The sequence below is a fragment of the Sphaerodactylus townsendi genome, linkage group LG04 (assembly GCF_021028975.2).
Source record: "Sphaerodactylus townsendi isolate TG3544 linkage group LG04, MPM_Stown_v2.3, whole genome shotgun sequence".
In the NCBI taxonomy this organism is placed as follows: Eukaryota; Metazoa; Chordata; class Lepidosauria; order Squamata; family Sphaerodactylidae; genus Sphaerodactylus; species Sphaerodactylus townsendi.
Genome location: NC_059428.1, coordinates 152,048,718 through 152,076,199, shown reverse-complemented (window position 1 = coordinate 152,076,199; position 27,482 = coordinate 152,048,718). Strand labels below are relative to the sequence as shown.

The window sequence follows — 27,482 nt, the reverse complement described above, 5'->3', positions numbered from 1 at the left end:
TAGGTGCAATTCAAAGAGAGCAACACGGATCAGTATAGCTTCAAGGCAGAGCAGCAAAGTCCAGTAAGGGGAGTACATTTATAAATATAAGGAAATAAGGTTTTCCAGGGGAGTGGAATGGATCTGGTAGGGAAGGGCTGCTTTGTGTCATCAGATCAGTGAAGCTGCACAGGGCTCAGGAGGATTGAGACTTTCAAGGGAGAGGAAGCGGTGGCTGCTTGTTCAGTTTGGAGCTCCTCTGTGTGTGCGTACAGTGCTGTCAAGTCACAGCTGACATATGGCGACCCCATAGGGTCTTCAAGGCAAGAGATGCTGAGCGTGGTTTGCCATTGCTTGCTCTCTGTGTCGCGACCCTGGTGCTCCTTGGGGGTCTCCCATCCAAATACTAACCAGGGCTGCCCAGCTTGGCTTCTGAGATCTGACAAGATCAGGCAGGCCTGGGCATCAAAGTCAGGGGCTTCCCTGCAGCAACATGCCCTCCTCCAGCATGGAGTGGTGGTTAAGAGCAGGTGCACTCTAATCTGGAGAACCGGGTTTGATTCCCAGTTCCGTTGCCTGAGCTGTGGAGGCTGATCTGGTGAACCAGATTAGCTTGTGCATTCCAACACACGCCCGCTGGGTGACCTTGGGCTAGTCACAGTTCTTCAGAGCTCTCTCAGCCCCACCTACCTCACAGGGTGTTAGTTGTGAGGGGGAAGGGGAAAGAGATTGTAAGGCCCTTTGAGTCTCCTCACAGGAGAGAAAGGGGGGATATAAATCCAAACTCTTCTTCTTCTTCTTCTTCTTCTTCTCCATGTCCCTACATAATCTGGAAGATCTTTCCCAACCTGAATATTATCATCTAGCCAATTGTGTCCCCACAGTTGTTGCTGGGGCACATTTTATAGCTGCGGCAGAACCTCAGTAGCATAAGTAGTGGACACAGCTAGGACTGAAGTGCCTAACCACCAGCAAAGCTCACGTAGCGCTAGGTTTGTTTGTTCATTTTGAGCGGAATGATTAAGCACAGACCAAAACCCCCCAGATAACTAACTTTTTTCCAAGGCTTAGTGTGGGCAGCAAGCCAGGCACAGCAGTCCCAATACTGCTTCTCATCGGCCATGTACCAGCAGCCTAACACATTCAGCCATGAAATATAGCTAACCGGCGGTGGAGGAGAAAATGCTGCACAGCTGGCGGGGCTGTTGATTAGAACAGCTTTGGGGAGGAGCAATTTGTCAGAGCAGCGAGAACTTAGAATTTCAGCAGTGGTTGCCTTAAAAGACACCCCCCCCCCCCCCCCCGCATGCAAGCACACACACACATACACACACACAGCGCCTTTCTTAACTTGCTCTCCAGGATATGTGAGTGAGGGCAGAGAACTGAGAGCTCCCCCACCCCTGATCACAGCAGTGCCTAGTAATTATAGTACTGTGAAACCCAGAGGTTCCAGTGGAAGTGGGGGTGGGCCCCAGATTGCAGATGCACACCATTACCCCCCACGCTCTGCCTTTCCAGGAATTTGCCGCATTCCCGCCCCCGTTAATTCCAAGCACCTGAGAAGGATCTTGCCATTGGAACAGATAATATATATTGATCTGCCTAAACAAACAACCGTGGGCAGAGGTCAACTGGAATGACATCAGCTTGCTCAGCTGTGAGCGCCATCTGTGTTGTGTGTGTTTTTAAACCCACAAAAGAATACCAGTAGGTGCATTATTTATCATAGGGTGGCTTTAACATTACCAGTGGCCTAGTGGGGTTCAACACCTAAAGCTTGCTGAAATCTTAACAGCACTGCTAATTAAACCCCTAGGCTGTGAGCCAAAGGGGTTGGCAAAGCTGTAAGCCTTCTGTTTTCTCTGCTGAATAGAGTTCTCTGTTCTAGCACTGGGCTTTCTTTTCTTCCTTTCCTTGAGAGCCGCTTGAAGTGCTTACCTTAGCAGAAATTGAGCCTGTGCTACGAACTTGACTGAGGTTAACTCCTTGGGTGGGTATACCAGGCTGTCTTCCTCCACCGGGCAGAGTAAAGGTACCGATCCGTTGCACGTTCAGTGATGTATACCCCAAGGGAAGATGACCATGAATGTCATACAGCCCCTCCTGAAAATGTTATGCGAGAGAAGATTGGTTTTAATTCACCAGACATAAATGCTAATTTGTATATAGAACAACCACGTGACCTGGATAGCCCAAGTTAGATTGCATCAGATCTCGGGAGTATTTAGTATGGGAGATCACCCAGGTTAGTATTTAGATGGGAGATCACCAAGGAAGTCTAGGGGTGCTTCATCTATATACTAGGGGTGCTTCATCTATATCTGACAACCTTTGGTCTCTCCACCAAGGATTAATGCAGAATGGCTGTGATGCTGTTAAGTGTTTTGAAAGAAGAATCCACCTTGCATGTGAATTTATGGTGTCAAGTCACAGCCGTCTTTGAGCAGCCCTATAGAGTTTTCTAAGCAAGAATCAAGCAGAGGTGGTTTTCCATTGCCTGCCTCTGCATAGCCACCCGGGTGTAGCCACTTCATTGGCATTCTCTCATCCAAGTACTGACCTTCCAAGAACTGATGAAATTGGGCAACCCCCTGTTTTTACTCTGTGGCACTTCTGAGGAAATAGGCTGCTTCTGGTAAACAGGTACCTGCGAGTCAGCCCTTTTGCATTTAACTCTGAGTAAACATGCATAGGATTGTGCAGTCAGTCTGCAGTGCTATTCATATTTACTTTGGAGTAAGCCGTGTTGAATTCAGTTGCATTTCCTTGAGAAGGAACATGCATAATATCAGTCACTTTAACAGCTTTAGTTTATCTTCAAATGGCTTTTAAACTGGGATCCACAGATATCAAAGGCAGCATTTCTTTTTTAAAATGTGCATAAAGGGGAGATGAGAAAGAGTTGGCTCCGAGCCTCTGTGCATTTTAAAAGAGAAAACTCTATTTGAAGCAGAACTGCATCTTTCAAAGCCAAACGAGTGTCCACATATGTTGAATATGAAAATATCTTAACAGGGAGTGTTTTTTTTTTTAATGTGTTGTTGCGTGAAGGGGAAGTGATAAAAAGGCAGGGCAAAGGCTAGGATGCTAAAGTACTCAGGGCCTGTCCGTTATAGGTGGCTTTTCAATTATAGGTAATGGAGGACAGGCACAGATCCACAAACTATAATGAAATTGTTCCCCACCCTTTCCAGTTATTTTTAAACTGAGCTGTTGATAATATCTGGGTTTTTTCAATTACAAAGGGTGGTGGTGGTTCTCCGTGTAAAATAAAAATAAGGCTTGGAATCCCCCAGGGTACTTTGAAAACCAGCAAGCCTTTTTTTCTGCTTGGAGGGGAAAAAAACATATATATCCTTCTGGTTCTTTAGATCTCCCCCATAGTCTGAACAATGCAGCGGATGAAGCTAAAACACCCCCAACTGCCTTCAATGCCTCTGCTGCTATCCAAGGTACTGAAGCCCCAGCCAACCATTGTCCATGGTGCTGAAACTAAGCACCGTTGCAAGCTGAAAGATGGTGAAAAATCACCAACAGTGTGTTTTGTTTTGCTTCTGGTTTTTTTGCAGGAGGACTATAACAATGCCAATAATAGCTGCTGAACACCGTAAATCTCACAGCAGAGGATTCCATAGGAATCCATCAAGGTTCCTTGCAAAATGAAATTTAAGAAGGTGCTGGTTTTAATAAGCTTCCTATCAAGAGCTCTGTCTAATCGAGAAATGACATTTTCCTCCTGTGCCTTTCTCCAAAAAGTACAGGGCAGCACACATACCTCTCCAAACCTCCATTTTGTGCTCACAATCCCCCTATGAGGTAGGCCTGGCCAAGACAGAATGACTGGCCCAAGTTCACTCACTTAAATGGGGGTTTGAACATCTCACCTCTCTCCACCTCTTTTCACATTCAGCCTGATGCAGAGTTCCAGGGAAGAGGCCGTGGTTCAGTGGTAGAGCATCTGCTTGGCGCATGGAAGGTCCCAGGTTCAATACTTGGCATCTCCAGTTAAATAGACCCAATAGTAGGTGATGTGAAAGACCCTGGAAAGGTGCTGCCAACCTGTGCAAAGTGACTGCGACAGAGCGGCTGCCAGCCTGAGCAATACTGACTCTGATGGTCTGAGAGCCAGTGTGATGTAGTGGTTAAGAGCAGGTGCACTCTAATCTGGAGAACCGGGTTTGATCCCCTGCTCTGCCACTTGAGCTGTGGAGGCTTATCTGGTGAACTAGATTAGTTTGTGCACTCCAACACATGCCAACTGGTCACAGTTCTTTGGAGCTCTCTCAGCCCCATCCACGTCACAGGTTGTTTGTTGGGGGGGCGGGAGGAAAGGAGATTGTAAGCCCCTTTGAGTCTCCTTACAGGAGAGAAAGGGGGGATATGCATCCAAACTACTACTACTACTACTACTACTCTTCCTCTTCCTCTTCCTCTTCTTCTTCTTCTGATTCAATATAAGGCAACTTCACGTGTTTTAGTTGGTTTTAATAAAAGACAATACGTGGCTTTTGCTTTCAAATGCCTAATGGATCTTTCCCAACAACATCCACGTGTGTGTTTTCATTCTAACGAAACCTTCCCTTCCTACCTTGCATTTGCCACTGTGGGAAAAATAACGTCATATTCAAACAGACTGTCAAGAAGTCAGTTTTATATCACCAGGCTGCTGTAAGCAGGGACTGTGAGACCATCCCTTTGCCAGGGACGCCTGCCAGCAGTGAGCTCAGGATGAGCGAATGCTTAGCTTCGCCTGTGCCAGTTTTGCAGAACGCAAAACGATCCCCGGGTGTATTTTGCTCCGCTTCCAGGCAGCCGTAGCTCTGAAAGGTGATCGGAGTTGTCACACACACACCACACACACACACACACACACACACACACAGCTGATGGCTCAGTTCCAGATCTCACTGGTGTCCCTCCCTGAGACTTGTGTCCATCAAGAAAAAAAGTCACATGGCAGAATTCATACTGTTGCAAAATGTACGCGACTGAATAACTGTGTTATCTAGCGGGCAGGTGGAGGCATGAACTTCGTGCTCTATATTGAATTTTTACCCATCAAGCAGAGGATCAGATTGCGTGGCTTATACAACCCTTTCAAAAGTCTGTGGTAGCGTTTATTCAGATACTTTACAATAGTGTAAAATCCTTTATATTCCTAGCAGATTTAAATCTGCAATTCCAGATTAGTTAGTATGAATGCAGGCAAGAATGATTCACAACACACAGCAGAACAGAGAACAAACCTTTGTTCAACTGGTTGTTGTGGGTTTTCCAGGCTGTGTGGCTGTAGTCTGGTAGATCTTGTTCCTAACGTTTCGCCTGCATCTGTGGCTGGCATCTTCAGTGGTGTATCACAAAGGGAAGTATGTAAATGGACACAGTGTAACAGATTTCTCTTTGTGATACACCTCTGAAGATGCCAGCCACAGAAGCAGGCAAAATGTTCAAGATCCACCAGACCACGGCCACACGGCCTGGAAAACCCACCACAACCAGTTGAATCCAGCCATGAAAGCCTTCAACAAAACCTTTGTTCAGTTTTTCCAAGCTGTGCAGCAAATTTCAATCCAGCTTTCAACTAAACAACTGTTAGCAGCTCCCACCCTATATAGTTGTTTGGACAGGAATATCTGCATTTTCCAATATCTGGGGGATTTTTGTGAGGTTTTTTTGTAAATTACCAAACTAATCACAAGCCGTGGGTCACAGCTGATCTGCTTACCGGGGGCCTTTTTGTCAAACTGGAATGTTTTTTTGTCGATGACATTTCTCTGCCACGAAGTCTCTTGCTTTGGAAGATCTGAACAGATGGGCTACTTTGCGAATACTCAAGGAGCCTTCTAAGCTTCAGCTTCTAGGAATAGAGCAATTGACTGACTCCTTCCTCTCCAGGAAGTGTTATTTACTGCATCACTGTAGCTCGGTTTCCCAGCTGGGACCAATGGCCAATGGCAGTTATATCCAAGTTAAACCTTTGCCTTCACTCAGTTTTGTCTTTCGTGGTCAAGCAAGCGCACATGACACATGTAACAACCCATTTCTTTTTCTTGCAAAACAAAAGGTGTTGTGTCAGTTATATTTGGTGCTCTCTCTCTCTCTCTCTCTCTCTCTCTCTCTCTCTCTCTCTCTCTCTCTCTCTCTCTCTCTCTCTCTGGTGCTGGAGATAATTTTTAAGAGGCAACGCAGTTGGGAGAATGCTGTAGGCATCTTTTGTCCCGACTTTATGTCTCCGTGGAATAACTCCAGTTTAAGAAGTACTGTCAGGCCTGGTTTTTGTGGAATAAATAAACATTTGTGATCCTACAAGTGTTTTATTGTCTGGTCAAGGGGATCTTGACCAGTATGTAGAAGTGCTTTCCCACTTACATCTTCCCCTTGGAAGAAGAACAGTAGTGTGGGAGAATCAGAGTTTTCTTACAGGAGAGAAAAGTGGGATATAAATCCAAACTCTTCTTCTTCTCCTACCATTCCTCTCGACAGACTTGCTGCTACCCAAAGCTTAAACGTCCTTTTCCCCGTCCTAAATCTCCTTCTGTTTGATACCAGTTTAACCGGAATGATATTTCCCTCCCCCTCAAAATCCTGGACTTTGTAGCTGAAGGGTGCAGAAATTGTCTGCTGGAGAGCCCAACTTCCTTTCCCAAGAACTACGATTCCCAGAGTTCAGCTGGGGCGAGAGAATGGAACCTGCTTAAACTCCCGTCACACTGATGTGCCCTTGGCTGGCCAGAGTCTCAGTCCCGCCATCCTCCAGGGAGCGTTTCCCATTTCCTCCCAGACAGCAGCAGCATCCTCAACAAACTGCTTGCTCTCGGGGCCGTGTCATCAGCCTTTTTGTGCTCACTGTGCCGTAATTATCTGTTTGGATTTGTGTTGCGTCCCTCTAATTTAGATGTCCTTTTGCGCCTGTGTGTTGCTGTTCGCTCCCCCTAATTGCTGCCAGGCGCTCGGCTGACAGCCTTTTATGCTTCCTTTCCTTCCCTCCCCCCTCGTTTCCCCTCATAGCTCATCTTCTCTCAAATAAATTTAGCAAGCATGAATGGGAAGGCAGATGGACTCCACTGACGCCTCCTGAATCTACTGATTCTTCACCGTGCACAGTCACAAGCAGGTGACTTTAAGACGTCCCACTCTTCCTTTCAATCTTCCTGATACATATATATATATATTCACATCACCAGTCCTCTGCCTCATCTCAGGTCTATTTGCATGCCTAGCAACCAACACACATCCTTAGAGGTTATTTCTAATGTGTGTGATCCAGGTATCAGATTTAGACACCTTCTTCTGGGTTGCCAGCTAACCATCTTAGCCAGCTCTCGTGCTGTTATTAGTATTATTATTATTTAATTTTGTTTGATATCACAGCTGCCAGTCCTTTCATCACAATTCAAACCTCACCCAGAGGTCTAGGATGCTGTAACATATCCATGTAGTATTTGTGCATTTTCCAGAAGGGCTGCCTTTCGAATCTGACAGATGTTGATTTTGCCAATTTGAAGATGTTTCAAGTACAGCTCTAGTGTTTTCAGAATTATTATTATTACTACTACTACTATATATATATATTAGTCACCCATCAACTTATGGGCTCAGGGTGGCTTACATCATTCAAAATTAAAATCGTAGTTCAATTTCAGTTTTAACATATTTAGAAGAAAAAGAGTTTATATCCCACCTTTCTGTCCTGTAAAGAGACTCAAGGTGGCTTACAAGCTCCTTTCCCTTCCTCTCCCCACAACAGACACCTTGTGAGGTAGGTGGGGCTGGGAGAGTTCAGACAGAACTGAGACTAGACCAGCAGGAATGTAGGAGTGCGGAAACACATCCGGTTCACCAGATATGCCTCTGCCACTCAGATTGAGGAGTGGGGAATCAAACCCGGTTCTCCAGATTAAAATCCACCTGCTCTTAACCACTGCACCACTCTGGCTATCTACTATTTAAAACAACTGAGCTCATGAAGTTCTAAAACATTCGATCCTCCCTGCAGATGGCAGCTGACATCTCCAGTGTGATAGTAGGGGAGGGAAACAGGGAAGAGTGAGGGACCTCAGCTGTTATGATGTCCATCTCGACCATAGGCCTGGTGGAACGGCTCCGTCTCCCAGGCCCGGCAGAACTGCCTCAAGCCCCGCAGGGCCCATCACCTTGTTGTCCGAACGTCAGCAGAAGGAGCTTAGTGCTCCACGGAGCTACACATTATCATCTGCAAGTGCCAAGCTGTTGTTAAAGGCAGGATTGAAAAGCAGGTGAGGTCACTGCAAGGATATGTGCATCAGGACCATGACTAAGGGGCAGAGTGTCTACATGACACGCAGGAGGCCCCAGATTTCATCCCTGGCATCTCCAGCTTAAAGGACTGGTGATGTGAAAGTCCTCTGCCTGAGACCCAGGAGAGTAGACAGTCCTGACCTTGATACACCTGTGGGGTGACTTGGTAGAAAGGTGGGGAAGACCTTTGTCTGTCTGAAATCCTGGAACTGTCTCCTGGCAGACCAGACAGGGCTGAACTGAATGGTACACAGTTGACCTGGTTTGGCAGCTATTCTCTCCCCCTCCCCCAGTGAATTCTGGGGGCTGTAGTTCTGTGAGGGGATGCTCTGGGATCTCTGTGATTCTCTCTCTGCCGCAGCCCATCCCAGGACTGCAGGATCAGTTTTCAGAGCCTGCACAGAAAACAGCATGGTACCACTCATTCCCTCTCCATGTAGGGAATCTGACGGCGTGCTCGCCACTGGAGGTGTGGGAGGATCTGAGCCCCTAATTGAAGCCTTTCCTTTTGGAAACGAAAACCTGAAAGCCTTTTTTCCACTTCGGCAGGGAAAGGATTTGTGCTAATCAGCCTGCTAAGCAACACGGGCACTAATGGGAATTGGCAGAGCCCCACAGCCTTCAACATCAAAGTGGGCCTGAAGCTCCCTTGTGTGGTGAGTCGTGAAGCGTCTTCAGGCCATATGCCCAAACTAAAGATGGAGGCAGCCACATTACAGAACCATCTGGTCCACCAAGAACCCTGAGCGGATAAGACCTTTCAGCGCTGTCACCTCAGACTGCAATCCAGAGGGAGGGGATATTCTCGATCACTTCCCCTCCCAAAGACGGGAAAACCCGCTTCTCTTTCCCTATAGCACTCAAGCACGTCAGGTTAAAAGTCTATTAATTGGCAAGCGTTCTGTTCTGCTGTTCTACTTAAAAAGCTCTGGGGCCAGCTAGCAACACAAGCAAAGTAATAACATAAAATAAAGAAAAAGATAGTGATTTAGGTTAAAATAGTAGAACTAGAACACAGGTGCCAAACTCGGAGCCCTCCAGATGTTATGGACTACAGTTCCCATCATCCCCTGCCAGCATGATGCTGGCAGGGGATGATGGGAACTGTAGTCCATAACATCTGGAGGGCTCCGAGTTTGAAACCTATGAACTAGAATAACAAGAAAGTCACACCAGTGGAGTATAACCCTCGATGGACTCTCCATTTATACAGCAATCCAGCGCACGATGGATTAAAGGCCGGGTGTCGCTCTTTTCCATAAGGTGCTCTTTTAATTAAGCCCACCTTTATCAAGAAGAGACTTTTTGATAGAGAGTTTCAATAGATGCTAGAGGAAGCTAATAAATCTTGTTCCACGATCTCCCTGGGAATACCTCTGGACAGGTTAACTGTAGCCCGGTACCTCTGTTAAGGCCTGGTGGCGTAGAGCAATCACCCTAGCTAGGTGTAATGCCCTACCTTCTTCCCTTAGCCTTGGTTCGCCGCCTTGGAATTCCACATAAAGACAGGAAATGCCCCTGTGGCCTGGGCTCTGTGGAAACAGTATCTCATATGCTGTTGAATTGTCCCTTTTATGAGATAGATAGGAAGAAGCACATCATCCCCTTCCTGGGTGGAAGTGAAGGCATTACTGATAACCAGAAGGTTATCTATCTTTTAAATAGCCACAGCTACGAGTTGTTGGAAGCGGTGGCTAAATTTTTTAATGGTGTTATTTTAACTCGTCTGAAGTTGTAGCTAAAGGCTGTTGTTACTTCGTGACGTTGGCGTTGAACTATTTATATGCCATTGAAGGTATTCAGTTCGATTTGATTCGAATTAAGCCCACCTGATAGATTTCTGGGTGCATAAAGCCAGGGAAAAAGAGGTCAGCCTTCCTTTGTCTTTCAGTAGGTTCATCATCATCGTATACATTTCTATGTGACTCTTGCCCCTATGGGCTCAGTGGGGCCTGATGATCTCCTGGAATTAGAGCTCCAGGGGATAGAGATCGGTTCCCCCCGGAGAAGATCGCTGCTTTGGAGGGCAGACTCTATGGCATTATACCCCACTGAGATCTCTCCCCCAAGATCCACCTCCAAAATCTCCAGGCATGTCCCAACCCAGAGTTGGCAACCCTAGCTTTCCATTTGTTTTTTAAAAATTCTCATTGGATGTGTGCAGAGGGGTGGGGAGACAGGATCTGAGCAGCTAGAAGCATTCAGAGGGCTCATGGGCAAGTGCTGTCGGGGAGGTTTCCCCATTAACATGCCAGACAGATAGAGGAAAAACTGACACATCCTGGCTCTGTTTACAATCCGTCCTCCCCTTCAGCCACCTGGCTTGGAAGTCCTTGCCACATTCCGTCTGCTTTTGGGTCAGGCAGATTCCGAGGACGGCCGTGGCTTTCCCCCAAGCTTGCCTCTGATGCACAAACCCACCTTCATCCCGTTGAGCATCCAGTATGCAAATGGAGCTGTGTAACAGGACAGGCACCAAGGTTCTCTCAGGCCTGATTGACACACGCAGGGGAGAATGAGATGGGAGAATGGTCTACAGTGATCCTAGGCGGAGGATCGCAGTTTGTTGTGAGGCAGCACAGTGTGATGGTTAAGTGACAAGGCATGGGTTCAAATTCTCCACGATCTGTTTCTTCCTTGGAGCATCGACTAGAAAAGCCCAGTCTTTTATCTTTTGTAAGACTCTCATCTTTTGTAAGACTCTCATCTTTTGTAAGCTCCCTGTTGGGGGAAAAAGTAGGATAATAAATCAATTCAGTTGAATTAACAGTTTGCAGGATCCTCTCCCTGGCTTGTACGGAGGCAGCTGATCCCTGGTAGTCCTTCCTGTGGACACCCAACTGCTTACTTGCTGCTCCCGTTCAAGGAACACGCTGGTCCATTCCTGCCTGCTTGTGGGTGGATGGAGTGGAGTGGAGGAGCTCTTGGTTTGTGTGTGTCTGTGTGGGGTTTCTCCGAGCCAGCTGGCCCTAGGCAGCCAGCTCTTCTGCATTGGCACGTGATGTCGTGCAGCAGCCAAGGAACCAGACAGCCCATTCCAGGCTCCGCTTTGACATGTCTGAGCCGGCGAGTCTCTTGAGATGCGAGTGCTGGGTTTACTCTCAAGGTCGGGTCAGCCTAGCCAAGGCTAATAGAATGTGACATTCGACTCGCCGGGGCCATTCGGGGCCTCTCCTTGGCATGGCTGGCTTGGAGGTTTGCCCGATAAGGCAGTCAATAATTAACAGGCATATGTATACAAAGGGACTTCGGTAACATACCCCGTCAGAGGCAGGAAGACAACCTATAGGGCTGGTCTCCTAGAATTACAACCGAGCGCCGCACTATGAATTAGTCACGTTGGAGGAAATGGCTGTTTTGGGAGATCATTTCTATGAGGTTATTCCCTTTGGAGGCCCGCCCCCCTCCCCAAACCCCAACTTCCCCAGACTTCGTCTTCAAATTTCCAGGAATTTCCCAACCCTAGCAGCCGGGTTGCCAACTTGTCAACCTGCCAGGGTCACTGTGCTTTGAACAGCAGCTTGGAAGTGCTGGCATTAGCAGGGGGCATGTTTGTATCGTGGAAAGCTGGTGGTTAAAAGCACAGGAGCAGGCCAGGAGCGGGGTTTGTTTTTTTCTGGTCATTTGGCAATGCCCTTCCTGCCAGCTGTGTTTTCCACACCCAAATCTTGGTCAGCGTGGATTGCTATATTGCTTCTATGCCTGATAGTTTTCGTTCGCTGCCCAAGTCTGTTTTTCTTATTATTAGAGCTAAATTCAAGTCTAGGGGCACGTTGGAGGACAACAAGATTTTGGGGCTATAACCTTTCGAGAGTCACCTTCCTCAGATACAAGTTATTGGGGTGCAGTCTTCAATTCTGGAAAGGGAGCAGCAGTGGCGTAGGAGGTGAAGAGCTCGTGTATCTAATCTGAAGGAACCGAGTTTCATTCCCAGCTCTGCCGCCTGGGCTGTGGAGGCTTATCTGGGGAGTTCAGTTTGGCCTGTACACTCCCACACACACCAGCTGGGTGACCTTGGGCTAGTCACAGCTTCTCGGAGCTCTCTCAGCCCCACCTACCTCACAGGGTGTTTGTTGGGAGGAAGGGCAAGGAGATTGTAAGCCCCTTTGAGTCTCCTGCAGGAGAGAAAGGGGGGATATAAATCCAAAACTCTTCTTCTCTTCTCTTACACACACACACACACACACACACACACACACACACACACACACACACACACACACACACACACACACATTGTTTTGGTCTCTGAGGTGTTGTTGGGCTTGACCACCTTTTTTATGCAACATGGTCTCTCTCATGAAAGGGTTTTTATTATTAGGAGTTCATTTTTAAAACGGTATTGCTGCCTTGAACAGCTTTGCTGCCGGCGTATTAAATTGCAACCGTCCCAAAGAAAGACAACTGGCCCGATATAAAACCATAAGTCAGCAGTCCTGATGAATCAAACCCGGCAGCAGATTCACAGGCTCACGTGCATTTGACTGGCCCCGTTTTTAGAATGGGTGCGAACAGGCTCTCTGTTACAAAAGGACTTTGGGACTGACCGAGTAACATTTCACCCTGTTTTACCAAAGGGGGGGAGGAGTCCTCCTGAGCAAGGCCCAGCACAAAGGAGTGGGACCTGTTCAAAACCTGAACGGCGCCGATGTTTAGAACTGAGAACGGATCAGAAATAGATGTTCCCCTGAGGAATAATCACACGGCGTCTGAAATAGAAGACGGGGCAGCGGGGAGAGTCGCCTGTCTCCACGGATGCCCTTGCCAGATGGGCACTCTGGTGCTGTAAATACATAACGGGTAAAGGGCGTAAATATTTATGATCGGGTTTATTTTTATTGACGTTCCACATTCAGGATTGTTGTGGGTCTGAGAGCACCGTTGGCCCTGGCTGACGCTCCCCGAATCCATTCTTCGATATGTAGGTGAAAATCGGGACTCATTGTTAAGGATCGCAACCCCAGGATTTCTGTATTGCTGGAGGCTAGATGGTATTTTCATTGACAATGGCCTGTTCTTGTAACAGCCATCCATTTAGATGCCCAGAAGGTGTTTGTTGTTTTGGGTTTAGGTCAGTGTTTCCCAGCCTGTGGGGCAGGATTCAAAAAGGGGGTCACAGACCCTCTGCAAGTGGGTCATTGCCCCAACCTCCCTGATAGCTACCCCTGCCCGATCCACTTCTCTCTTTTATATTTCGGAAGCCAAGATCAGTCCCTGGAAACAGTAATCAAGTCAAGTAGTATTTATTGTTTGAGCCATTGGCTATAACATCCAAAAATACATACAGTTAAAGAAACAGTATCTTCCATCAAGTGAAACACATTCTGATGGTGACCAGAATGAGTTTCTTAGAATCTTAGAGGGAGCAGTGGAGAAGGAGAGGGTGCAAAGATGTGTTTCTGCACTCCGCACTCCTAATTCCTGGTGGGTGACCTTGGGCTAGTCACAGTTCTCTCTGAACTCTTTCAGCTCCACCTACCTCACAGGGTGTCTGTTGAGCGGAGAGGAAGGGAAAGGAGCATGTAAGCCACCTTGAGTCTCCTTACAGGAGAGAAAGGTAGGGTATAAACCCAAACTCCTCCTCCTCCTCCTCCTCCTCCTCCTCCTCTTCTTCTTCTTCTTTGCAATGCCACTTGCTTGGGATTCATAGTAGAGGCAACTGTGCCGTTTGTTTCAATAGCATCTGGTTCGCCCCCCCCCCCCAAAAAAAAAGAGGAGAGAGGCAAGGTGACATGGTATAGCACTATCTTAGCAGATCTTGGGTGTTAAGCAGAGTTATCCCTTGGAAGGGAGACCTCCAAGGAAGACTTTGCAGAGGCAGGCAATGGAACACCATCTCTGAATTTCTCTGGCCTTGAAAACCCTACAGGGTCATTGTGAGTCAGCTGCAACTTGACGGCACTTTGCCTCACCAGCAGGACCATCTAAATAACAAAACAGCCAGGAGCCACATTTTAAATTCCCCAGAACTATTCTTTAGGACTAATGTTAAGTGCATTAAAATAATTGGGAGGGGGGGCAGGGGAAATAACTTAAATTGCAGATTGTAACACTTTGACGATGGAGCAGAGGAGTATGATGCAGTCTCAACTGGGTTAAGTCCTAGTTAGTTGCAAAAAAGGCCTGGGGTGCAACAACAAATGCTTTCCCTTTGGAAATGTAGAAGTCAGCATTTATTCAGCCCTGTTTCCAGCTCTAACAAGAACTTGTGGAACCCTGGATAAGACTGAGAGCGGAAGCATACAGGAGGGAAAACAGGACTGTCCTTACATTGGCCAAGAAGAGGCTTCATTTTAAAAAGTGAGCCTAGTACAGAGTCTAGAGAAGCCAGCCTAAGTAGAGTTTCTGGTTTTATTCATTTGTTTTACTTCATTTATACTGTAGCTTTCTCCCCAACGGGGACACAAAGTGAATGTCATTGTCCTCCTCTCTCTTCTCTTTTTTCCCCTCCCTCCTTTCTACTCTTTCCTGCCATCCCATCCTCAACTTTACTTATTGAAGTTATTTATACCTTACTTTTCTCCCCAGCGGGAATCCAAAGCAGCTTCCTTTATTCTCCTCTCCTCCATTATTTCTTTACAACAACCCTGTGAGGTGGGTCAGGCTGAGAGTGTGTGGCCTGCCCAAGGTCACCCAGCAAGCTTTTGGGTAAAGTGGGGAATTGAACCCAGGTCTCCCAGATCTTGGCTGGCACTCTAACTACTACAATGTGGTATGGTTAGAGTTCATGTCTCTCGGTGTGGTCAGAGTTCATGTCTCCCCTGTCAACAATGTCCTGTTGTTGGGGGGTAGAAGGTCAGATTCCTCTGGACTTAGGAGTCTCCTATTGGAGTCAGTATTCTCCAAAGTAGACATTACATACTAGGGCTTTGCAAACATTTCAAACGGGAAAAAAATAAACCTTGTGCACATCTGTTCTCTCACGATCACTGTCTGGGTATGCACGCGTGCTTGCGTATGTACACACACTTCCCAGGCGCTGTTATGCATAGCCAAAAGCTATTCTTAGCCAGTCACCACTGAACTCATTTCAAGCATTTGTCCTGTGCCAGCGTTCTGCCGGGTAATCAACAATTTGTAGCAGTTTCCTTTTTTAAAAACGTAAACCCTTCGGTGGAACATTCAGTCTCCTAACTGATCTGTTGGTACTTGGTTCCCGAAATATCCAACAATGTTTACTCTCTGGATAGGCCGTTGTTTTTTGTTTTTTTTCCGGGAGTCTATTCATACTGCGGCCAGAGTCGACTGCAATCTTGGTTTGTTTTCTTACTAGAATTCTAATGGTCCACCAGGATGTTTAAAATGTGCAAAGGCGAGCGTGCGTCTTTCAGGATTTCTGCATGAGAAGACAAGACTTCCTGGGAAAGACAGTGCTAAGAAAAGCTAAAGGCAGTAGGAAAAGAGGAAACTCGGATGGGTTGACTTGATCCAGGAAGCCATTGTCTTCAATTTGCAATCTTTTAGAAGGCTGTTAATGATAATAAGTTTTAGGGGTTAAGTTGGAAACTTCTTGACCTGCACACATGGCATGCCTCATCTCCTTTAGGGAATCCTGCAGAAGAGTCTTTGTTTAAGAATGGAACTGCCTTTCTGGATTGGGACAGGGTCTACCTAGTCCAGTGGTGGCGAACCTATGGCACAGGTGCCAGAGGTGGCACTCAGAGCCCTCTCTGTGGGCACTCGCGTACAGAGTTCATCATCTGGGAGGGGTGGAAAATCACCCCCCACACACACACACACATCTAGGCTGGCCTGGGCATGATCCTTTACCTGGGAGTAAGCTTGGTTGCTAGCAATGGGGCTTGCTTCTGAGTAAACCCTCCTAGGATTACGATTCCCCCATTTGAAGCATTGCACAGTTGCTTCACCAAGCTTATTCCTGAATAACACGTGCCTCTGTTTTTTCTAAACTAGAACCTCAGTATTCAGGTTAAATTGCCGTGTTGGCACTTTGCGATAAATAAGTGGGTTTTGGGTTGCAATTTGGGCACTCGGTCTCGAAAAGGTTCACCATCACTGACCTAGTCCAATGTTCTTTGCAAGAATGGCAGCATGTTCAAGACAGGCAAAGGACAATTAGTTGAGCTGTGGAACTCACTGCCACCAGATGCAGGCCCTATTCGTCAGCAATCTATGGCATGCCACCGTTGAAAGCAGGGTGCTAGGCCATTGATGGACTATTGATCCAGCATGGCTAATGTTACATTCTTGTGTAATTCCAGCAAACATCAGGAACTAAATGGTCCAATAGCAACAAGCCAGTGGCCCTTGGGTGGTCCACTTTCTGCCTTCTGCCCACCCCTGCCCCATAAGCACATGCTAGCAAAACCTTTTAAAGAGCACCCCCCAAGAAAAATAATCGCTCCAAAAGGTGAGCATTTCTTTCTCTGTGATATGCTGTCTCTGCCAATAAACGTGTGGAGGGGGCAGTCTCCTTTCCCAGCAGCCTCCCTCTCTTCTAAATGCACATCTCTGTGTTGAGGATTGGAGAGTTATAATCTGGAAAATGATTCTTCCTCTTCTGTTTATCTCACCGGCTTCCTGACAAATTACTGAATTAACTTTGCCTCCAACATTATGGCACAATTTGCACTATAATGATTATCGCTATGAAAAGGATCCCGGGGGGGTAGCTGCGTGAGTCTGTCGTAGCAAAAATAGACAGGAGCATGGCGTCACCTGGAAGAGGAACCAGTTTTAATCCTAGCATAAGCTGCGGTGGACTGGAGCTCCACTTTGGCAAACGCCTGTAGTGCCCCTCAATACATTTAGCATAAGCCTCTAGGGCCCACTTTCTCAATGCCTGTGGTGAGGGACCACCAGGCAGGCTTTCAGGTCTGAAGTGTACTTTGACAGTTGCCTGTGATGAGTTCTCATTAAGACTCACTACAAGCATTCCAAAGAGTAGTGCTGGATCCATGAAAGCTTAGGTCCATGAGAGTCAGCACGGTTAAGAGCAGGTGGATTCTAATCTGGAGAACTGGGTTTGATTCCCCACTCTTCCACCTGAGGGGCGGAGGCGTATCTGGTGAACCAGGCATGTTTCTGCAGTCCTCCATTCCTGCTGGGTGACCTTGGGCTAGTCCCTGTTCTCTCTGAACTATCTCAGCCCCACCTACCTCACAAGGTGTCTGTTGTGGAGAGAGGAAGGGAAAGGAGCTTGTAAGCCACCTTGAGTCTCCTTACAGGAGAGAAAGGAGAGGTATAAATCCAAACTCCTACTCCTGCTCCTGCTCCTGCTCCTGCTCCTGCTCCTCTTCTTCTTCTTCTTCTTCTTCTTCTTCTTCTTCTTCTTCTTCTTCTTCCTCCTCCTGCTCCTCCTCTTCTTCTTCTTCTTCTTCTTCTTCTTCTTCTTCTTCTTCTTCTTCTTCTTCTTCTTCTTCTTCTTCTTCTTCTTCTTCTTCTTCTTCTTCTTCTTCTTCTTCTTCTTCTTCTTCTTCTTCTTCTTCTTCTTCTTCTTCTTCTTCTTCTTCTCCAACCTAAGCTTCATTTGACTTCAGAGGAGCAATTATTGCCCTGTCAATTTAATCAGCATGTGACCCGTTAACTCTTCTCCCCATTCTCTCCCCCATAGCCCCAGACAGACCACGGATATCATGGCTGAAAGATCAAATGGTGGGGCCATTACCCCTACCGCTCAGACCTGGTGGCTCAGTTCTAAGGATGTCAGATGGAAATCTTAGGGTCATCAGCCACTCTGCTTTCTTGGATGCTTCTTTTCATTTGCCTGACTGCAGTACCAGTTGCCCACATAAACTGGAAATGGGAGGCGGTTGCCATTTTACTAAAGAAAATCTGAAGAATTCATCTCTACCAAATTAGATGGTGGTGAACACACACGTTCGCAGCATACGGCACAATGACTCCTTGTGCGCAAAAGGGCCTTCATTAGCTCTGTAATTCAATGTACCATCACCAGACCCCCCACCACTACCACCCCCTGGCATCTAGGTTGGGGGATGCTCAGAATCCAGCAACCTGTGCCGTGAGAAAAATGAGCTATAAATCTGGAAAACAGTTTTAGAGAAACCTTGGCTTGGATCTTTCTCCAGCTGACCGCTTTTCACTTAGCTTTTCAATAATTGAGGCGGTCTTGCTCACAAATTTCCCATCGCTTGTCCTATAGCCGATGAGTTTCAAAAGAGAAGATGAGATGCATTCGATTCCTAAATGCAGGGATAGGCCGTTGAAGGGGGGGGGACCACCCCGGGCGAATCGGATTCAGATGCATTTCCTATCAATTATGTAGCTCTGCAAACTGATCAAAAGTTTACTTCACTGGAAATACAAATTAAGCCTGTAGGGCTGAAAACCATAGATTGCATATAGCAGCGTATGCAAATCAACCCGAAAGACCTTGTCAGGGTATGCAAAGGAGCCCAAGCTCTGAATAAATATCCTTTCTAGTCAGCCTTCTTTCTGGCTCATAAGCAGCATCTTCAGAGTTTCATTCCAACTGTAAAATCTGGAGAGGCATATGGGAAACTCTGCCCTTTTCAACAGAATGATGACTCCAGACTTCTGTCAATCATCTGACAACTGCGAGAGGGTGTTTGTGTTTGCGTTTGTGTGTGTGCGTGTGTTGTTGTTTTTCTGAGCTGGAACAGCGTGGAGATCTTGGGATTTCAGAAGTATTGTCCTCAAAGTGCCCCAGCTGCTCCTAACTTGCATCCGTGCTTGTTCTCGGGGGTGAGAGCACCATGGGGAACCAGAGACGGTGACTGACTGTCACGCAAACACTACAGGGAGGCTTACGTTTGTATTGCTTGTCACATTACGACTGAAGGTGGCAGGTTTATACCGGCAGCCCTAAGGGTATTTGACTGCAAGGTGATTCAACAACTTTTCTATCGGGTTCCCCTATGGATCGATATCTGGCATATTTCATTGGAGTAAATACAATTCAGATTCCTCTACAAACTATTTGGGGTCCCCCACTGTGTACCTCGTGCCACTGTGTGCCACTGTGTACCTTGAGGCAGGACAACATCTTTTGGAAACAAGGGCATGTTGGATTACTGTTCAATTTTGGATCTGGCTGTGTTTTTTTCCATGACTCAAACAGTCTTATCTATCTGGCCCTTCCTGAACTTTAGCTGACTTATGGTGACCCAGCAGGTTTTCCAGGCAACAGACATTCAGAAATGGGTTGCCATTGCTTGCCTCCATTCCACCCACACACACACACACACTCCGCATGGGCAATGGGAGCAGTGGTGGGATTCAGCCGGTTTGCACCACTTCAGCAGAACCGGTTGTTAAAATGGTGCTTGTAAACAACCAGTTGTTAAATTATTTGAATCCCACCACTGAGTGGGAGTGCTTGTAAACAGACAAGACAAGGACGGGCAACCAGGTGGGAGGCATGCAGATGGGTAGGAGGGAAGGATGGCAGGAAGAAGCAGAGTTTGGATTTATACCTCCCTTTCTCTCCTGTGAGGAGACTCAAACTATTTTCCTTTCCTCTCCCCATAACAGACACCTTGTGAGGTAGATGTGGCTGACAGAGCTCTGACCCTAACCCTAACCATGACTGGCCCAAGGTCACCCAGCAGAGATGTAGAAATGCGGAAACAAACCTGATTCACCAGATAAATCTCTGCTGGAGTGGGGAATCGAGCCCGGTTCTTCAGATTAGAGCACACCTGCTCTTAACCACTACACGTTGCTGGCATCAGGAGAGCCTGATGTTGGGCAGAGGAGGACGGGGGCTCTGGAAACTCTCCTGCTCCTCAAAATTGGGAACTGGCCCTGCCTAATACTCTTTTCCCTTATATTTCAGAGTAACGTTGGAAGATGTCGAACCAGACTAACGGTGAGACTAAACCCCCATGCTTACCCCGGAACGGACTAGTGAAGATCCCGGCCCAGGCCAATGGACTCGGCTCCGCCAGCATCACCAAAGGGACGCCTGCGATGAAAAACCGCTTGTGCCAGCCTTCTTCTGTGCCTGCCATCATCAGTCCAGCCTTAGCCAATCACAGTGACTTGCCCATCCCCAGCCTGGCTTCGCCGTTATCCTTGGCCATGCTATCTGGGGTGCCATCACCTTCTGGAGCTGCTGTGGTGGGACTCCACTCCAGTGAGATCTCCCCAACCAACGGAGAAGTCTCTTCCCTAGAGGGGCTCCCCAATTCTCCCACTGAGAGGCAGCTGGCCGTGGATGAGAAAATCCTCAACCGTCTCTTTTGGTACTTTTCCGCCTGCGAGAAGTGTGTCCTGGCCCAGGTGTGTAAAGCGTGGAGGAGGGTCTTGTACCAGCCCAAGTTCTGGGTGGGCCTGACGCCGGTGCTTCACACCAAAGAGCTCTACAACATCCTGCCCAGTGGAGATAAAGAGTTCGTCAACCTCCAAGGGTTCGCCATCAGGGGCTTTGACGGCTTCTGCCTGGTCGGAGTCTCTGACCTGGACATTTGCGAATTCATCGATAACTATCCTTTGTCTAAGAAAGGGGTGAAGTCCATGAGCCTTAAGAGATCGACCATCACAGACGCAGGCCTTGAGGTAGGTCTCTGGCCCCCAAGCTGAAAACTGTAGTAGTCTTAAATGTTTCAGGTCAGGCTGCTGCGCTTCCTTTTGGGGCAGGGAGTCACCTGTTGCTGCTTCAGGTGACAGCAGGAATTACTTCCTAGAAGTACAAATGGTCGCTCTAGAAATCATCAGAAATGTTATGGTTTTACCCTAGTTTTTGGCAGTTCTTAGAGCAACCCTTTGTCACTTCTGGGGTAGCTCTGGGAATCACTAGAAACTCTGTGGCTTTACCACAGAGTTTTCGGAAAATTCCTAGAGCTGTCCACCAGTCGCCATGGCCCAACTAGCAACCCTAATCCCTGCGCATTTGTTCACTTTCTGCTTGTGTAATTCCCTCTTCCTGTACTGTGCAGTATGTTTTTCTTGCTTCGCTCTTCATTTAATCTTGTATTTATTTTCAGATATCTCCCTGGCCTCCATGCTCCTCTCAGACCATGGGGCCATCTAGTCAAGGATCCCATTTCCAACAGGGAACAGTCAGATGTCACAGAGGAACCCGCAAGCAAGGCATAGAGCCCAGAGCCACTCCCTGATGTGACCTTCCTCCCCCAGCACTGGTGTTCAGAGGCTAACTGCTTTTGGACATGGAGGTTCCCTTAAGTCATCCTTTTTAATATCAGTGGAGGGACCTTTCCTCGTCATGAATTTGTCCAATCCCCATCGGTGGGGGCAATAACTATGTCCACTAGCAGTAAATTATGCAATTGAATTGAACACACATAGATATATGAATCTGCCAGATACTGAATAAGAGTATTGGTCTCTTAGGGCCTGGAGGCAGCTCTCCAGGATCTTAGGTCAAAATCTGTCACCTCACTTACAACATGATCCTTTTCACAGTAGAACTGAATCTGGGAGCCTTTGGCATGCCGATCAGACGCTCCACAGTCATCGCCGGTCTCGAATCTATTATCCATTGGCTTCATCTGTTGCCCCTGAATTCCAGCATGATGGGGAGCGGAGAGAGAAAAACATCGCTTTGATCTAGCAGGGCTCCTCTTGTATTCCTGCACATTCCGTTTGGACACAACACAAAAATAATTTTGAAGAATGTGCTGATTGTAACAGAGGGAGAAAAAACGGGCACGCCTGAAATATACCCACCCGAGCAGATGGCTGGCTATGATATAAAAAGCCAGCAGTGCAGTATTTTTATTTCTTATTTTTATTTAAATCTCACTCATCCCCCCCAAGGAGCTCAGAGTCACATATGTTGGTTGATTGATTAATAGATTGACTGGTTTCAAATCACCACTCTGCCATGAAAGCTCACGCTCACACACACCCATGAAGCTGGCTTCCACTGAATCGGATCCTTGGTCCCTCAAAGACAGTACTATCTGCTCAGGGCAGAGAGGAGGAGGAGGGGGGGGGAGGAAGGAGGAGGAGGGAGGAAGGAGGAGGAGGAGGAGGAGGAGGAGGAGAAATTTGGATTTATATCCCACTTTCTCCTGTAAGGAGACTCAAGGTGGCTTATAAGCTCCTTTCCCTTCCTCTCCCAACAACAGACACCTTGTGAGGCAGGTGGGGCTGAGAGAGTTCCCAAGAACTGTGACTAGCCCGAGGTCACCCAGCTGGCATGTAGGAGTGCGGAAACACATTTGGTTCGCCAGATAAGCCTCTGCCACTCAGGTGGCAGAGCGGGGAATCAAACCCGGTTCTCCAGATTAGAATCCACCTGCTCTTAACCACTGCAGCACACTGGCAGGATATAAGAACCAACCCTTCTTCCAGCTGGGCAAGCTTCGGTTAGCCATTCGCTGTCAGCCCCACCCACCCCCACAAGGTTGTTGTGAGAATAAAACAGGGAATGGAGAACTTGCACCTTGAGCTGCTTGGAGGAAGAACAACGTCCTCCACTGACAGATAAAACATTCTGGTTGTACTCCTGCTGGCTTTTGTTTTTAGAGGATGTACCTAGAGTTGTAGTCTGTGTCGTTACCCAGTATCTGGTCTGTCTTTGCAGGTGATGCTAGAACAGATGCAGGGTGTGATGCGGCTGGAACTGTCCGGGTGCAACGACTTCACCGAGGCGGGGCTGTGGTCCAGCCTGAATGCCCGCATCACATCCCTGAGCGTCAGCGACTGCATCAACGTGGCCGACGACGCTATCGCCGCCATCTCCCAGCTGCTGCCCAACCTGACCGAGCTGAACCTGCAGGCCTACCACGTGACGGACACAGCCCTGGCCTACTTCACCGCCAAGCAGGGCTACACGACCCACACGCTCCGCCTCAACTCCTGCTGGGAGATCACAAACCACGGGGTGGTCAACATGGTGCACAGCCTCCCCAACCTGAGCGCCCTCAGCCTCTCTGGCTGCTCCAAGGTGACGGACGACGGGGTGGAGCTGGTGGCAGAGAACCTCCGCAAACTCCGCAGCCTGGATCTGTCGTGGTGCCCTCGGATCACGGACATGGCACTGGAGTATATTGCCTGCGACCTGCACAAATTGGAGGAACTGGTGCTTGACAGGTAAGGGCACGCAGAATGCAGGGAGGTCCTGTAAGATCACGCACGAAACTGCCTTACACTGATTCAGATCATTGGTCTGCCAAGTTCAGGATAGATGGGCAGCAGCTCTCCAGGGTCTCAGAAGGAGATATTTCATATCACCTACTTCCTGGTCCTTTTAACTGGAGATGCTGGGGACTGAACTCTGGACCTTCTGTGTGCAAATCAGATACTCTGCCACAGAGCCACAGCCCCACTCCAGTCCTGTGGGGCTCTGGTTAATTTCTAACACAGTAGTCGTCCATCACAGGCTTAACTACTCACAGTGAGAATTGTTCCTTTTTTTGTTTACCTGCCAGTACAAGACAAATAGGAACTGGAGATTTTCTTTCCATGCCTGTCAAGCCTGGGTCGATCACTAGAGCATGGGGTAGTGGTTAAGAGGGGTGGACTTTGATCTGGAGAACTGGGTTTGATTCCCCACTCCTCCACATGAGCATGAGCAGCAGACTTTCATCTGGTGAACCAGATTTATTTCCCCACTCCTTCACTCCTCCTGGGTGACTTGGGCCTGGTCACAGGTTTTCACAACTCTCTCAGTTCCACCTGCCTCACAAGGTGTCTGTTATGGGGAGAGGAAGGGAAAGGAACTTGTAAGCCGACACCTTACAGGTGAGAAAGGCAGGTATAAATCCAAACTCTTCTTCTTCTAGAGTAGGGGTAGGGAACCTGCGGCTCTCCAGATGTTCAGGAACTACAATTCCCATCAGCCTCTGTCACATGACCAATTGGCCATGCTGGTAGGGGCTGATGGGAATTGTAGTTCAATTTATCATGCAACACTGACCAAGATTCTATTCTAGAAATAAAAGAGGTGAAGCAGAATCAGTGAGGGGAGTGAACTAAGCAATAATTGTGTTGTTCTGTTGCACAGTGTGTGTGTGTTTGTGTGTGTGTGTGTGTGTGAGAGAGAGAGAGAGAGAGAGAGAGAGAGAGAGAGAGAGAGAGAGAGCCCTGTTGGAGGGATTACTTCTTGTGCGTGGCTGGGCACCATCTGGAGGCATCCTATGGTTTTCCTTAGACTAAGAATCCCACAGCCAATGATGCTTCCGTAATCCAGTGCTGCCCCCTTGCGAGTTGTGCTGTCAGCCACAGGGAATCAGTCTCAGGCTGAAAGATACCTGCAACATTTCTGGTTCCAGCTTCTAACTTCAGGTGTCGTCGTTCCTCCCCACAGCTGAATTTTGTGGGGTTTCATGTGCCTCTCTGTAGATTTCAAGTAGAAGCTTTTTGTGCTCAGTGCCGATTGGCCAGCACCCGGATTGCCCCAAGGAAGCCTCCCTACCCAACACCCAAAGTCTTTCACTTAAAAGATTCTTCTCCTTTTAAAAAATCTGATGGTGTGATTTTGTACCTGGAATCCCCCGGCCTCTTCTGATTCAATCTCCAATTAAAAGCTCCTTCCTGAAAGCCAACAGAGTCTCTAGATTCTAGAGTCTAGAACCTTGCTGTTCCTTTCTGATCCCTGTTTGTACCAATGTCTCTTTGGCAAGGATCATGCTGGAGACCTTTAAAGGCTCATTGTTTGCCCTCCCCTTGTTCACTATGCTTTCCGTCTCACCTGTGTGATTTTCCACCTCCTTCACAGGTGCGTACGAATCACCGATACCGGACTCAGCTACCTGTCCACAATGTCCTCCTTAAGGAATTTATATCTCCGCTGGTGCTGTCAGGTAGGTGATGAAGATAAGGAGATGCCGGGGATTGAACTCTGGACGTTCTGTGTACAAATCAGACCGTGCTTCTCAGGGACGGACCATATCCTGTAGAGAGGTCTGTCGGTGGCTACTAGCCACAGTGGCTGGAGGGAACTTGCACATTCCCAGGCAGGCCATCTTTGACTCTCAGTGCCAGGAGTCAACATCAGGGAAGGCCTCAGCATAATTTACTAGCAACGTGTTGAAAATTATCCATTTATTTCAACTTTATCCATTTATTTCAACTTTTCAGGTTCAGGATTTTGGCCTGAAGCATCTGCTGGGAATGAGAAGTTTACGTCTTCTGTCTCTTGCTGGTGAGAGATGAATTTAGGGAAACTTCTTCATGGGATGGGATTGAAAGAGAGTAGGCCTCAGTGGGAATAACAGGACCGCATTGATGAGAAGGGGACAGGTGAACATTAGAGGGAAGGGGATAGGTGAATGTCAGAACCCATGAACCAGCCAGAGGAGTGGATCTGTCGGGTTCCTTTATTGAGCCGGAAATTAATTCTGGTTTATTTGTGTTGTCCGGAAAAAGCCAAACAGAACTTCTAAAATTAATTCCAGAGTGGGCGAATGTGCTCCCTGCCACAGTGTTTCGTTTGCTTTGTTCAATGGCATCTTTCTCTGTTACCAAACATCATATGCACATTGATAAACACTGCAAAAAAAGGCAGGCCGACATGCAATGATAAAACACTGCAGTCATACGTATGATTTTACCAGATTGCTTTTTTGCAGTGGTTTATCGTTATGTGTGTGATTGCAACAATGTGAGCACCGAAGCACATTGGTACTAGACCACACAAGAAGAATGTCTGAGATTACATGCCCTTGTTGCGGGTTTTTTAACGTTACAGTTTTTCTCATAACCTGAGATCCTTTTAGATGGAGATAGCTGGGGGCATTCACACAGAAAACATGTGCTGTACCATTGAGCCAAACCACTTCCCCTGAACGTAACGCTGAACGTTACCCAGAGGAGCAGCAGTGGTGTAGTGGTTAAGAGCAGGTGTATTCTAATCTGGAGGGAACCCGGGTTTGATTCCCTGCTCTGCCGCTTGAGCTGTGGAATCTTATTTGGGGTATTCAGGTTCGCCTGTACACTCCAACACACGCCAGCTGGGTGACCTTGGGCTAGTTATAGTTCTTTTGGGCTCGCTCAGTCCCACCTACCTCACAGGGTGTTTGTTGTGGCGGGGGGAGGGAAAGGAGTTTGTAAGCCCCTTTGAGTCTCCTGCAGGAGAAAGGGAGGATATAAATCCAACTCTTCTTCTACCCTATGATTGTTCAATTTGCACTCCTCTATGTTTCCATGGTTTTTTACAAATTGCCTTTGGTTTCTCCAGGTTGTCCTCTGCTGACCACCACTGGACTTTCTGGCCTTGTTCAACTTCAAGACCTGGAGGAACTGGAGCTCACCAATTGTCCTGGGGCCACCCCTGAGCTCTTCAAGTATTTTTCCCAACATCTGCCGCGTTGCATGGTGATTGAATAAGCAGCTCCTCGGAAGAATTTGACCAACTCCTGGAGCCAGGTCCTCCAATCCCAACCCAGCACTGACCAACCAATCAGAGTCATGGTTTTATTTATTCATTTAATATATATAAATATATATATATATATAGAATTATTATTATTATTTTCCGGGAGAGATGCTGTGACTTTAAACAGACACTCACACAAAGACAGGCAAACACAGTGCATACCGAACAACAAGAGAAGAGTGTGATCTTTTTTTGAACGAAAAAAAAAAACAGCGCCGCGGAGGTTTTTTCCTTCGGTGAGCGTCTCTCGCGTTCACCTCAATCTGTCGCATAGCAGTGAAAACTTGGAAGAATCCCTTCTCGAGTTTGTAAAATCCCTATGCCTTCATCATCTCCCGTCTTCCTCATAGTGAACTGTCCTGAAATCTTTAATTTTTGAAAAAATAAAACGAAAAAAAAAAAACCACGTACAAAGAACCAAAACCAAATGGGGAAAAAAATGTACGGAAAAAAAGAGCAAGGAATTGTAATGGTGGATTGGAGATTTGTTGGGGCGTGGTGTTGCCACTCAGTGCTGGTTCAAAACGGTTTCCGTCCGGGCGTTTCTCACGCCGTGTTTGCCCACCCAGTCAGGATGGGTCGTGAGGCAAGAATAAGGGTTCAGGGCCCGCTTAAAGGCCTTCCCAGGTATGGATTCTGAGCGGTCAGGTTTGGAGTTGGGAAGGGCGAGCGTCGTTCACTTTGGAGACACAAAGTTGAAGAAAAGGAACGTCCTTTGAAACAGGACATTCCTGGAAGGAGGACAGAGCATCTAATGCACCGGGTTCACGTTTGGAGTCCAAGAACGGGACGCTACGGTGAAGTGCTCATAAAAGGGGAGGAGCAACATAGAAGCAAACCGACCAATGCTGTGAAAGATAAAACCTCGGAGCTTGTTCCTGAGCCTGTTTAGAGGTCAAGACCGTGGCGGCCCCCAAAGGCAAAGCGGATG

At 47.6% G+C, this 27,482-nt stretch overlaps 1 protein-coding gene across 2 annotated transcripts in view; it reads left to right on the top strand.

The window, feature by feature from the left end:
• FBXL16 (F-box and leucine rich repeat protein 16) overlaps window positions 1-26,981 on the top strand; it is a 40,864-nt gene extending 13,883 nt beyond the window's left edge. For both annotated transcript variants that reach the window (XM_048494753.1, XM_048494754.1), the window contains exons 2-6: window positions 20,042-20,763; window positions 22,757-23,265; window positions 24,893-24,977; window positions 25,255-25,318; window positions 26,354-26,981. In XM_048494753.1, the coding sequence (XP_048350710.1) occupies window positions 20,056-20,763; window positions 22,757-23,265; window positions 24,893-24,977; window positions 25,255-25,318; window positions 26,354-26,502 (1,515 nt within the window). In that variant the 5' untranslated portion in view covers window positions 20,042-20,055 and the 3' untranslated portion in view covers window positions 26,503-26,981. The remainder of the gene's footprint in view (window positions 1-20,041; window positions 20,764-22,756; window positions 23,266-24,892; window positions 24,978-25,254; window positions 25,319-26,353) is intronic.
• Window positions 26,982-27,482: the final 501 nt, after the last annotated feature.